The following is a 13178-nucleotide window of genomic DNA, read 5'->3' on the forward strand; positions in this document are numbered from 1 at the left end:
ATCAGATGGTTCTCTGGGGACCTGAGCTGGGAGCCTCTGCCAGGTCTTTAAATAGCTGCCCCATTGATCTGGCCTCCCAGGCAGTGCGGGCAGCGCTGGGTCACTCTCCATGTGGCGCTTGGGTTTCCCTCCTGGGGGCTGGGGTCAAGTGCCAGGTAATCGCACCGATTTTCCTCTGATCTGGTGCTCCCCACACGCGTCTCCTAGAACTGGGGAAGGGGAGGGAGGAGGCGTGGTCCCACCACTTCATCAGTGACTGAATATAGCCTCCGCTACTTACCAGTGAGGAGTGTCTGGGTATTGTGGAGTGAGTGGTATTGCCCTCAAGACTATAGTTGACTTTCAGCACAGGGGATAATGACAGTAACTTCCTGCAGGATTGTTACAGGGATCAAACGCACATAAAATGCTTAACAGGTGACCTGGACTCAATAGATGGTTGTCTTTTCTTGTAGTTTCTTCCTGCTGCTGCTGCTTATAGGCTTATGTGTGTGTGTGTGTGTGTGTGTGTGTGTGTGTGTGTGTGTATATATATATATATCTATATATATATCTATATATATATCTTGTATGTTTATATATATTTTACATGTGTCTGCCCATTTTCTCCCCCCCCCCCCCACATCCATATCCCTCCACCCTGGCCTTCTGACAAAGCCAGCACCATTTTGTAAGGGACTGTAACTTCTCCCCAAAACTGATGAAAAAGTGAGATTTTTAGATTGCCATCACACAACAAACATAGCCACCTTAGTTCGGGTGGGCAGGTAAAGTCCAGTGAGAGGGGCAGCCTGGTAACTGTTGTAGGCTCCTCCCATCTCCCAAGCACTAAAAAAAGATCACTTTCTCTTTAAATGCAAATTACCTCCTGCAAGCTCTGCTTCCACACGCTCAGTTCCCTAGGACGGGAGCGCTAAGGGCGGAGGGAACCACGCTTCTGCCTCACTCCAGACCCCAAACCTCCAGGTCAGTTGCCTGCTTCCGGGGTGTGTGTGGGGGGGTGTGGAACATCGCGGGTCCGATGCTGCATTTAGGATCCTGGCTCCCCAGCTGAGGGATCCCTTTGGCACACGGCTTTGAAGACTGAGTGTAGGAAACAGATCCCAGGTGGCCCCCAGCCATTCCTGGGAAGCAGGGGCTCCTGCTCTTCTATCAAGACTTTAACTGGGCCAAGCTGCAGCAACGCATGGCAGAGGACGTGCTCCTATCTCCTCTCCACCACACACCCCCTGGGGACCAGCCAGCCGGGTGCCAATTTCAATGCTTATGCCCCCAGTGCCGCCGCCACCATCCTAGACGCGGGCTTGGTGGCTGCAGCCTGGAGTGAGCAGCTGGGGAAAGCCCCTGTAAAGGGCCCCGGGCCTCCATCGGGAGGACCTCGGCAGACCTGAGACTTAGGGGGTGGAGCTGGACCGGAGGCTGAGCGGTACCAGCCACAGGCGCAGCCATTGTTGGAGGCCAAGACAGCCAGCTGCCCGACCACCCACCCCACCCTGGCTGCAGCTGAAGCGGAGCAGGGCCTTTCTGACCGGGGACGGTGAAGCAGCAGGAAGCCTGTCCCAGGGAACTTCTGGGAGTTGCCTGATGTTCGCGGTTGGGGGTGGGCGGAAGAGGAGGGATGCCAGCGTAGAAGTAGCTGAACTCACAGTGAACCCTGTCCCGCAGGCTGTGGCTTCTCCCTCCGTCCCCCATCCACTGCCCGACACCGAGGTCTTCCCAGGCGCCCCCACCCACACCTTGGTCACCGCCCTTTGCTGACAGGGTTTGTCAGCATCTGCCTGGACAGTCGATTAAATAGAAGAAGGTCTAGTTAAGACACCCCTAATCCTCAACTGGCCGCTCCTGCCAGCTCACATCCACCCTGCCCCTCCCCTCCGTGTTTCCTCTCTCAGGTCCGCCCCCTCAGCTCCTGGGACAGGAAATCCCAACAGCAGAGGAACGGTGTCTGGTCCAGCATTTCACGCAGGGCTCAGGTTTTCAGTTAGGGCTGGAGGGCAGGTGGGAGACCTGGGATGGGCCACGGAAGGTCCTTCACATACACATCCAAGACCCTAGCAGTGAGGCGCCGAGATCTGGCCGTGCCCATACTTGACAGAGAAGGGGACAGAGGTCCCAGTTGGTATGAGGGGACAGTTAGAAGTTCCCAGGGCCCTTCCTTTGCAGCTCTCAGGGGTTGCTGGGGAAGTGACGACTTAGCCTCTCATTGTCTCAGTGGGTCCTGAGGCTCAGCCAGCATCCAATGGAGGACAAGAAGAAGAAAAGGAGTCCCAAGCCCTGCCTGACCCAGCCAGCCCAGGCCCCGGGCACATTACGAAGGGTCCCTGTGCCCACCAGCCACAGCGGCTCCTTAGCCCTGGGACTCCCTCATCTGCCATCCCCCAAGCAGCGAGCCAAGTTCAAGAGGTGGGTACAGAAGAAAAGTAGGGCAAGGAGGGAGGGACCCCAACTCAAGCCTTGTGGGAAGGAAGTAAACCCAACCTTAGCCTAGTTACTTTGCAATGATTGATGCCTTCCCTTGGACTAAGAACTCAGAGATGCCTCAGACCCAGTCCTTGCCCTCAGTGTAGGGAAAAGGCTAGATGGGTCACTGGGATCCCACACTGTGCTGATGCCCTCAGCAAGGAGTGAGCAGTGCTGCCGGAAAGTGACAGGCTGTGGGGCACACCGGGCAGAGACAATGTCTAAGCTGAAGGGCTTGCCTGACATAAGTACAGAAGAAATATATTGCCTGGAAGGTTCCCAGAATCACAGGTGGTTGGGGGCCCTGGAGTGTCATGGAGCAGAAGATGGTAAGGGGATGCTCAGGAGTACAATTTGAATTTTCTGCTTAATTTTTCTTAATGGTAGGGAATTTACACCTTACCCTAAATGTGTCCCTGTTAGTGTCCCGCTAAACACCAGGTGTTCTTTCTCCCATTACTGTGCCTCCCTGTGGCTTTGCACGCTACCTGCCCAAGAGATATGGCTGGGGATGACCACAGTAGGGTGTCGCTGAAGCTCAGGGCTGGAGCAGGAACAGAGGAAATGAGACAGAAGAGAAGGTTCTGGTGGGTAAGGGAGGGGCAGACTGGGAAGGGTCCGTCAGTGCTTTCCTGGGGACAAAGAAAATTCAAAACCGTTTTGAAATAGAAGAGGAGCGCAGAAAGACATTTTTGGGAGAGGTAAGAGGGCTCTAGTGGCAATAAGGAGTAACTGTCCCCAGTGAGGACAAGTGATTCACCCAAAGCCATGGGAGGAATGAGTGCAGGGCTCAGACGAGAACCCCGAAGCCGCCTTCCAGGCATGGTTCTGGCTATGAGTGTCATCTGCAGAAAAAGACTTCTTTTGACCTCTTCTGCCTACCCCTCCTCACCCGCTCCCTTCCCTTCCCAATCCTGGTGCCACGGTAGAAGAGAAGAACAAACATCCCTTTATGGTCGGGAGTAGATAGGAAGATGAATTAGTGCATAGACAGATGGCATAAAAGACTTTGGGGTACCGGGCCACCCCCACCCTGTGACCATGGTCCATGCCCACCCCACCCAGGGTAGGCAAGGAGAAATGCCGCCCGGTGCTGGCCGGAAGTGGGGGTGGCTCTGCAGGCACCCCGCTGCAGCACTCGTTTCTGACCGAGGGGACGGACGTCTATGAGATGGAGGGGGGACTGTTGAACCTGCTCAATGATTTTCATTCAGGCCGGCTGCAGGCCTTCGGTGAGTCCCATGGGCTGGGCTGAGGGGGTGGGGGCGGGGGCAGACACGGCTGGAGGGCCTGGTCTCTGGGCGGTGGCTGGGGCCAGGGTCCCAAGCTGCTCCCAGGGCTCAGACAGGTGTTGTCCAGGGAAGGAATGCTCCTTTGAGCAGTTGGAGCACGTGCGGGAGATGCAGGAGAAGCTGGCCCGGCTGCACTTCAGCCTAGACGTGTGTGGGGAAGAGGAGGAAGAGGAGGAGGAAGAGGACGGGGTCACTGAGGGACTGCCAGAGGAACAGAAGAAGACGATGGCCGACCGAAACCTGGACCAGCTGCTTAGCAATGTGGGTCAGGGCTGGGTGCTTTGGTTCTTGGGGACATTAGAGGGTGGGGGAGGTACATCATCCTAAGACTAGTCCTGGACCCGGGGTGAAAAGCTGGGGGGTGCATGGAGCCTCAACCCCCATCCAGAAGATGGCTGGAAAAGCATCTGGGTCTGGGCCTGGTGCCTCTCCTGACAGAAACCTCCTTTTCTCTCTGTTGACAGCTGGAAGATCTTAGTAACTCTATGTATCCTTTTCAAGGGACCTTGCAGCATGTACATGTGTCCCCACCTCCCACAGAAGAAATCAGTTTTCTTCTCCTCACCACCCTCTAGGAGTATGTACAATATAACCAACATCTCCCCTTTCAGTCCTGCTAAAGCAGAATTGGCCACAAACTGCCCCCATGCAGAGTTCTCCCGAATATCAGGAGAAAAGCCATTGCAGGGAATGTGATTTATCTACTTATGAAAATCTCTGCAAGTGAGGCCCCTGGCTGGCTCAGTCGGTAGAGCAGGGTACTCTTGATCTCAGGAACACGAGTTCAAGCCCCACGTTGGCAGAAAATCTTTGCAAGTACTTTACTGACACCATGGCAAAACTTGCCTGATGTCTTTCTACTTTTTCAACATTCAACAATTATTTTTCACTGATTTAGATGATCTCCGCATCTAGTCTCAGCCAGAAGTAGTGCGGGTGCATGTAACTGCATGATCTAGAGCGAAAGAGCAGGCGGGAGGGGGAGGGGGAGGGGGCTGGTGGGAGGGGAGGGAAGCCACCCAGGAAGAAGGGCAGGTGTGGACTGCAACCTGGACCACAGACCACCTGAGTCCTTCGCCTTTGTGCAATTGAGGAAACTAAGCCTGTTTAGGATGGGGAGACAGGGCTGGAAAGACTGGGGTCCAAGGCATCGCAATCCTTGACTGGCACAGACAGAAGTTGCACCTGGCCGAGAATGCCGAGCCTGAGGAGCAGTCAGCTGTGTAGGTGTCGGACCCAGGACCAGACTGCCTCTCTCATTCCCTTCAAACTGTGACTTTTTACGAACTCGATCGGGTATTCCGCGGCCCCCCAGGTGCTATGGGGGAGGGGGGCGCTGGATGAAATTAAACCAGAAAGAAAGACACCGGCTCCGTGTGCTCCCTCCCCTCCTTGCGCCTTTACTCGGCCGGGGACCGCAGGCCCGGGCCTCCGCAGAGACACCGCTGCGCGACACACTGGTTTAGGCGGAACCGCTCAGGAACTGGAATTCCCAGCGTAGTTCTGGAAGCTGGAGTTGGAGGCAGGTGCCAGGACCTGGCGGCCACCGCGGGAGGAGCAAGGTTGCCGTGGAGACGGCGGGGGCGGGGCCTTGCGCGGCGCGGACTAGTGACGCACGGCGCAGGCGCGCGGTAGGCGGCCGGTCCGTTGGCGCCCGGATGGAGCGGGAGCGGTTGCTTCGCGGGGTGTCGGTGCTGCAGGTGCGGAGCGGGCTGGGAGTGCATGATTCCCACCACGGGGTCTCGGACTGGGGTCTTCGAACGAGATGAAGCTACCACGTTCGGCCACCTACCCTCGTGTCCGCCTCCGGAGTTACCGACCCATCCCCACCGCCCTGACGAATGCTGGGACCCACGGGCCCCCACCGGCCTTCCACTCCCACCACACGTTCCTGCGGGATCCAGCAAGTGGCGGGAAGGGCCTCAAATCGAAGAGGGGGATCCAGTCCAGCATCCTCCCTTGAACCCCCGGAGACTGTTCTGACAGCGTCACCTATCCTTTTCCCGCGGCCAGGTCCCTTCTTAGAGTCACGGGGATGAGCTCTCCAGGAGAATCCTCCAGGAATCCCCCCACTTTTGCAGTGATAAGCGTTTTCTTTCCCCTTATTCTCCACACCAGGCCTGCGTCCGGGGCTTCTTGGTCCGACGCCACATCCAGAGACTGCGAGATGAGTATGAGGCTGTTGTACGCGAAATCGAGGGTGACCTGGGCACGCTTCAGTGGACAGAGGGTTGGATTCCCAGGCCCCAGTTTCTCCCAGAGGTAGTACACACCCCAGTGGAAGAAGGGAGGGAAAGGAGGGACCTGGGCAGGGGATTCGAGGAAACGGTAGAAACCACCCTTCCTGTTGACAAGTTTTTCTCAGTGGAAGGACCAGCAGACTCCACTCCTCATATCCCAGTCCTTAGTCCTTACTGCCTTATACGCTAAATCTTGGCACCCAGAAATTTGGAAGGTTTAGCTGTCAGGTTCTCCTACTTCTGTTTTCTCAGAAAGCAAAATCCCATCGGACCTGTAAACCCCAAGAGAGGGCACCAAATCCAGAACAGCAATGGCGGGGCCGCTTCTCATGTAAAGAACCTGAGAGAGAAGCTGTCTTTGGGGAGATGATGCTGAAGCAATCAGGACAGAGCTCAGCAAACTCGGGAAGTCTTCCCTGCAGAGGTGACAGTCCCCCGCCTCAGGATGAGCACAGCAGGCAAGCCAGGAATCCCGGCCAAGAGGAGACCAGAGCTATGTCAGGGATGGAAAACCCAGGTACCTCTCTGCCTAGACTGAGGGCAAACCCCTGACGCTCTCTGAGCCTTAGCTTTCCCATCTGAAACGCCAAAGGCTTGTGCTAGATAAGCTGCATCTCTCTTCTTCCCAATGCCTGGTTAAGGGCAACTTAGGGGTGGGCAGGAGGAGAGTGTCAGGGCCAAAGGATAGGCCAGTGCCCAGTGTATACCCCTAAAAGCCTTCTCCCTTTTTCCCTCTCTCCTTCACAGAAGCTGTAGGTCCAGGACTGCCCCACAGCCAGACCAAGCTTCAGGAACTCCAGTACCACCACAGCCACTTGGCCATGGAACTGCTGTGGCTACAACAGGCCATCAATAGCCGTAAGGAGGTAGCCACTAATTTGAAGCCTTTTCTGCACGTTTAGGGCCAAGGGAGGAGGTTAGGGAAAAGCCTCCTGCTATGCTCAGACAGTCCTGCCTGGTACAGTGTCTTTTCTCTTCCCCAACAGTACCTAATTCTCAAACAGACACTGACATCCCCGGAGGCAAGCCAGATGAGAGACAAGCCCAGCATGTGCCCAGACCACAGGGCTCAGATCTGTGTGAGGGCTGGGTCACAAACGAGCCCACCACTGAAAGACAAGTTCTACAGAGACAGGACCATTAAAGACCCGGACCATGTAGATAACTCCTCCTGGAGGCTGAAATCACAACCCCACAAGTCCCTGGAAAGCCTGGCCACTACAGACAAAACCACTGCTGGGGTCAAGCACAGGGATCCATGCAACAGGAGGGCTAGAGCACAGCTGCTCACACTATCCAATAACCAGGCCTTAGAGAACAGGCTCACTAGAGAGCCACACCGTGGAGGGCCCTGCCTGCAGTTGATGAGAGTCCCGGAGGACCAGATCCCCAAAGGCCTCGAACCTAGGGGCTACTGTTCTGAAAAAGCCAGGATGCAGGTGCCCACACTCGGTGAGGACCCGGATATTGAGGATAAGTCTCCCAGAAAGCCAGAACGCGAAGAGCCTGATTGCCAAAGAGCTAGGCCACGAGAGTTGGACCTCTCAGAGGACCGTGGCATCTGGGATGAGACCTTGGCAGAGCATGGTGGCCAGGATCTCTGGGAGACTAAACCACCCAAGGGCCAGATCCCTAGGGAGAAAAGCTCCAGAGATAGAACCTCCAGTGAACCTAGCCATGAACAATCGACAAACCAGAGGGCTGTACCATGGCGATCGAGGCCACCTAAGAAACTGTCTTTGACAGAGTCTGCCCACACAGGAGAGGACCACTGGAAGGACAAGCCATGGAAAACAGGACCACCAGGCTAGACCCTGGGGAGCCAGGGCCTCATCCCTTGCTCCCTGGTACTAGCTCTACCTCCTGCCCTTGGCCATTGGTGGCTCATGGGGCCAAGAGAAGCTGGAGCAGAGAGCTGGCACCGGTATAAGGAGGGGTGGGAGAAGGATACTCTTTCATCTTCCGCCTGTGGCTTACTCCAAATTTGGGGGCAGGGAGTTACCTGGGATAAGTAAAGTGGGGAGCCTGGTGGAGAATAAAGGTTTTTCTTGGCTTCTGCACCTGGCTGTATTTGTCTTCTGCCTCTGTTTAGGACAGACACTGGGGCCCACGTGTTCCTTTCCTGCTGGCATGGGGCATCTTCCACAGTGCTGGCTGGGAACCACAGTCCAGGGGCAGACTGGCCATCCTTAGGAACAGTCCCCAAAGCTGATCCACCTTTGAGCTCAGCCCTTGGGCTGCAGGGTGGCAGAGAGCTTCAGAGAATTCCTCCCTCTATCCAGTATCGGAACATCTGTGTTTCAGTGCAATCTCCACCATTGCCTCCCTCACTGAGCCCCAGGGTGTTCCCTTCCAGTATAGTGATCAGATCCACCCTACTCTGTGTGGCTGGATGAGACCCTGAACACAAACAGACGCTCCTGCGGAGTCTCTCCCCACCTTCCTGGGCCAGGGTGCAGGACTCCACCTCTGATTGGCACTGCTCCCAGCCTGCCTAGTTGCCTGGCAACAGCTCCGCGTCTCTTGCCGAGGACACACTATGGCCGGTGGTGGCAATCCAGCAGCCAAGAGGGTAGTGGTATACCGGAATGGGGACCCCTTCTCCCCAGGCTGCCAGCTGGTGGTGAGTCAACGCCGCTTTCCCACCCTGGAGGCCTTCCTCTGTGAGGTGACATCGGCTGTGCAGGCCCCAGTGGCTGTGCGGGCCCTCTATACGCCTCGTCATGGCCACCCTGTCACGGACCTGGCGGACCTGCAGAACGGAGGGCAGTATGTGGCTGCTGGCTTTGAAAGATTCCGCAAGCTGCAGTGAGTGGGCTGGGGCTGCTTAGGGCCTTGGGAGGGAGGTAATTGCAAGCACAGTAGCACGTGTTCAGTACTATGTACGTACAGGCACTTTACGTGTTCTCTTCTGGAATATGGCAGCCCTACGCAGGAGGTGGTCTTATCCCTGTTCTTTAGAAGACAATCAAGGAAACCTGCCTAAGAGTACCCAACAAATAGTGGAGTCATGGCTCCGGGTGAAGTCTGATGTTCATGCCCACCACCGTCAGGACCAGAACATTCTCCAGCAGGTTGAGCCCCTTTTTCCAAAGGCTCTTGATTGGATTCTACCACCATCACCACCAAACACTTAAATCCATCTAGCACTTCCTCCTTGCTGTGATTAGGTCTCCTATGCTCCCCACTGGGCTGGGGCCACCCCCTTTGCAAGGTGGGGCCATGCCTTCCAAGATGGGAAAAGAATTTGAGCATCTGAGCTTCCAGGTGCTACTGAGCTGTTGATGGTAGCATAAGGAGCAAGGGGTGGGAAGTCAGGGCCCAAGGTGGGCCCTGTCACCTGTTACTTCTGTGTTACTTTAGGTGAGTACTTAGCTTTCAGTCTTCTAGAAAATGAGATAAAACCTCATGAATGAGAAAACTTCTGAGCTACAGTAAGATGCTTAATGAACTAGTTTCTCTTGACCTTTAATCTTAATGGTTTGTCTGAGGCTCCGGTCTGGGTGGTCAGCCTGACGCAGGGCCCTAAGGCAGGCTCAAAGGCCAGGATGTTTCTGGACTGAGGTGTCTTGAGACTGGCCCAGTGGGAATGGATACCTGCTAAGCTGAGCCCCAGACCCTCACTCTGGCAGCTAGCAGGGTGTTGAGGTCCCAGGCTCCCGAGATGACCTGTGACCCATCTGTCTTTTCAGCTATTTACCCCCTGGACGGAAGGCTCCAGGTGGAAAGAGCAGCAGACTCTCAGTGAGTGGGGTGGGTGGGTGGGTGGGTGCTGGCTTCTAGCCCTCTGTCTTCTCCCTGCTCTTGGGATTGTTCCCAGTTCGGTCTGGGAAGTCAGGGGCCCTGGAAGTAGCAGGATCTGCTGCTGGGAGGCGGGGCACTCTCCACACCCTCTCTGGAGCCAGCTACTACCCTTCCTGGGGTGCAGGATTTCAAGATGCTATCCCTTGCTCCTTTCCCAGCCTCTCCCTTTACCTCCAGGTTGTGGTCCCCAAAGGAAAAAGGAAGCTGTAAAACACACGAGGGCAAGGGGATGGTTGGGATGTGACTTCAGGGAGGGAGAAGCTCCCTTTGGTGTAAGGTGTGACCAGTCCCATCCCTCCTTGTCCCCTCCTTCAACCACCCTACCCACCTCAGACGAACCCACCCCTAACCAAAGGCCTCAACTGTCTTCTGATCTGAGGGCCTGACTTGGGTTTCAGGATCCTCCTGAGACTCACTGCCCATGTGATGGGACCTGTGGACCACGACCACCGGCAGGTTCCCCCTGCTATATCCAGTGAGTGCTGGTGTCAGGGAGCAGGAGCACAGATTTTGTTTCAGTAAGACCAAGATGTGGGTGGGATTGTTCCAGAAGCCCCTGGTCTCTGGTGGGGATATAAAAAGTCCCAACATGCCTGATGGGTGAAAATGGACCAATGTTCTTAGACCATTTTCTGGCCCTGTGCTACCCTTCTTCCTCTCATACGTGGGGAGTGCTGGGGACCCTTCTCCTTACCAGGCTGCTCTTTGTCCCAGTGTGTTCAGGAATGGGGACCTGTTAAGTCCCCCATTTAGCCTGAAGCTGTCCCAGGCAGCCAGCGAGGACTGGAAAACAGTGTTGAAGCTCCTGACTGAGAAGGCCAAACTACAGACCGGAGCTGTGTGCAAGTGAGTATGGGGACTGAGGAGACCCAAAAGTCCCTGGGGGGCATCTCCCTACAGATTTCGGCTGTCCTTAAGGACAACAAGGCAAAAGAAAACATGTTTCCCCAAATGGCACTTCCTTCTATGCTGAGCCCTTGGAGCCAGGGCAGAGCCTAAGAGACTGGCCCAGATGTCCAGAGGGCAAGTGGCCAAAGGGTACCTTGGAATAGTTGTACCCAACCCGTCACAGTCTGCTAAATATGAACAGGGATCTAGTCTACTGGCCCCTACCCACCTACCTCTCTCTCCCAGACTCTGCACCCTGGAAGGGCTCCCACTGTCAGCAAGAGAGGCTCTGGTGAATGGCCATTACTATGTGGCTGTGGGAAAGGATGAGTTCAAGGCCCTCCCCTATCTGGAGCTGCTGGTGCCTAGCCCCTCACTGCCCAGGGGCTGCTGGTATGTATGTGTGAGGCGGTGGGTAGCAGGGTAGAGCAGCGGAAGCCACCCTGATTCCATGCCTTTCTCTGCCTACTATAAACTTTTTCTTTTTTTTTTTTTTGTTGCAGGCACCCTCCAGACCCAAAGTCTAGGCCTCACAAGCAGCAGGTAGGTGATGGGGGAGGCCACGGGAGGCAGGAAAGATGAGGGGTGACTGGCTGACCTCTCCTCCAGCTCAGGCTCTCACCACATGTCCCTGCGTCCTCTCAGTCACCTTGTGAAACAGAGGTTATCGTTCCCATTTTCTAGTGGAGACACTGAAGTTCAAAGGAGTGAACTAATTTGTGCAGGATGACACAATTATTGAGTGGCAGGGGCCAGACCAGAACCTGGTCTAAGAGACAGCTCAACCAGGCTCCACGAAGATCTTTAGACTGAGTTGCTGGTCCTAAAGCCTTTCTGCCAGGTTGGATGCTGGGAGAAAAAACTGGCATATCTGACATAGCAAGATCCAAAGGAGCGTATCCGCTCCTCAGCTGATCCCAGACCTGAGCCCTCCCAAAAGATGAGCCAGTGAGCACTGGGGGGCTTGGGGGCACAGCCTGGCTTCACTGGGCTTCTTAAGTGCCAGGCACCAGCTGTTCTGTCCCTGGATAAGGCAGCCTGATGGGAAGAGGGAGCCAGGAGGGAGCATGCAGGCTATGAAGATGGACGGCATCTCTCCCAAGCTCCCGCAGACACCAAGGGCATTCAAGCGTGGCCTGGCAGGAGAGAAGGCAAGAAGAGCCAGCACCCACAGCCCAAGCCCAGTCTTCTCTCTACAGGCCCATGGCCACGGGGCACAGGCAACCCAGCCCTCTACAAAGGAGCCAAGCCAAATTGAGCCATCTGCTTTTCATGCCAGACGCCAGCAGGCCATTCAGCCAAGAAGCAGGCTCCCCACTCTCTCATTTCCATCAGGTGAGGGGACCCTGGGACCCTCTCACCCACCCTCTGACAGGGATCCAGGATGGTCCCTGCTGTCATGGGAGAGGCCTATGGGGGCAGAATGCCTGGGTACAGGGCCGGCCCTGACCTCAGCACAAATCTTTCCTGCTGCCCCATGTGCACATGCGGTCCCTGGCCTCTTCGCAGGGACCTGGCAATACAGAAAGAGGCACAGGGAAACTCAAAGCACTGAAACTTCAGCGGGGGGTTTGAAAGGGATGGAGGCCAAAGGCCTGCCTGGGAGCTATGCTGCCATCCTCTGAGGTAGTAGGGAACGTGGAGCAAGGCTCAGGGGAGGGCAGGGGGAGGGGCTGGGAGAGAAGGTCAAGGGAATGATGGCTCCTCAGCCTGGGCATCAGCCCGCACTGCGTCCCTCATCAGGAGTCAAAGGAGTATATGAGGCTCCCCACCCAAGGAAGGAGACAGCGGGGGCCCAGGAAGTGCCAGATGATGAAGACACCTGTGCAGAGGAACTCTTGGATCAGGTGTGCCGGGGCTGGAAGCAGTATGTTGGTTCAGGAGTTCTGAGCTGGAATCGCAGCCCTGGGTCCCAGGGTCAGTTCCCCCTTGGCGCTGTAAGCAGATCGAACTCTCCAAGCCCAACCTCCTACCTTGTTAAATGAAAAGCAGATCCAAATTTCTAGTCTCTTCCTTTCCTGGGGTCAGAAACTTCAGCTGAGGGCTGGAGACAAGGGATGCTAATGCTCCATTATGTACGGCCTTCCGCCTCCTCCAGAGGGCAGTGCAGATGGTGGACGAGGCCCTGTGCCTGGAAAAGCAGCCTGGGACTGGGGCAGCGATCTCAGCCTCAGCCCTGTCTCTGCCATCTTGGGCACCAGCAGTTCCAGCCGGGAACTGGGGCGTCCACTCTGCAGCCACCATTTATCCTTGCCTCCAGCAGCCTGTTCCAGGGGACCCAGCGCCCCGCCTGGGCTCACAGGATACCCTGTAGCCCCCTCAGCCCTGCCCCACTCTTCTGCTCCTAAACCCACATCCTAGTCTTACTTTCCTTTGAACAGAGCAGCCCTAGCCATGGAGGCCATGTCCTTAAGGGATTATCTGGCCAGAGAGAAGAGGAGCCAATCAACCTTTGTAGCCAAGAGAGACTACAAACTTGAGAGCAGGTCTGTCA

At 55.9% G+C, this 13178-nt stretch overlaps 3 protein-coding genes across 8 annotated transcripts; all 3 read left to right on the plus strand.

The window, feature by feature from the left end:
- The first annotated feature begins 861 nt into the window (after positions 1-861).
- Positions 862-5291, plus strand: CCDC28B (coiled-coil domain containing 28B). The gene is made up of 6 exons (XM_042996297.1): positions 862-966; positions 2213-2403; positions 3526-3692; positions 3820-4013; positions 4217-4239; positions 4925-5291. Exons 2-6 carry the CDS (start codon positions 2240-2242, stop codon positions 4977-4979), a joined length of 603 nt encoding a protein of 200 aa, XP_042852231.1. The 5' UTR covers positions 862-966; positions 2213-2239; the 3' UTR covers positions 4980-5291.
- A 67-nt stretch (positions 5292-5358) lies between these two features.
- Positions 5359-8050, plus strand: IQCC (IQ motif containing C). Of its 2 annotated transcripts, none has more exons than XM_042996295.1 (5): positions 5359-5452; positions 5871-6014; positions 6245-6509; positions 6740-6858; positions 6979-8050. In XM_042996295.1, the coding sequence occupies exons 1-5, from the start codon at positions 5411-5413 to the stop codon at positions 7801-7803; spliced, it is 1395 nt and encodes a 464-aa protein (XP_042852229.1). In that variant the 5' UTR covers positions 5359-5410; the 3' UTR covers positions 7804-8050. The 2 variants fall into 2 exon arrangements, with proteins under 2 accessions (XP_042852229.1, XP_042852228.1); XM_042996294.1 differs by lacking the exon at positions 5359-5452 and adding an exon at positions 5463-5655.
- Positions 8051-8068: 18 nt separating this feature from the next.
- DCDC2B (doublecortin domain containing 2B) lies at positions 8069-13177 on the plus strand. Of its 5 annotated transcripts, none has more exons than XM_015542193.2 (9): positions 8069-8800; positions 9685-9736; positions 10195-10271; positions 10511-10642; positions 10931-11077; positions 11188-11227; positions 11788-12019; positions 12428-12531; positions 13066-13177. In XM_015542193.2, the coding sequence occupies exons 1-9, from the start codon at positions 8532-8534 to the stop codon at positions 13162-13164; spliced, it is 1152 nt and encodes a 383-aa protein (XP_015397679.1). In that variant the 5' UTR covers positions 8069-8531; the 3' UTR covers positions 13165-13177. The 5 variants fall into 5 exon arrangements, with proteins under 5 accessions (XP_015397679.1, XP_007092472.1, XP_015397680.1 ...); XM_007092410.3 differs by having other exon boundaries at positions 11884-12019; positions 12783-13147; XM_015542194.2 differs by lacking the exon at positions 12428-12531 and having other exon boundaries at positions 13066-13148.
- Position 13178: the final 1 nt, after the last annotated feature.

The sequence above is a fragment of the Panthera tigris genome, chromosome C1 (genome assembly GCF_018350195.1).
Source record: "Panthera tigris isolate Pti1 chromosome C1, P.tigris_Pti1_mat1.1, whole genome shotgun sequence".
NCBI lineage: Eukaryota > Metazoa > Chordata > Mammalia > Carnivora > Felidae > Panthera > Panthera tigris.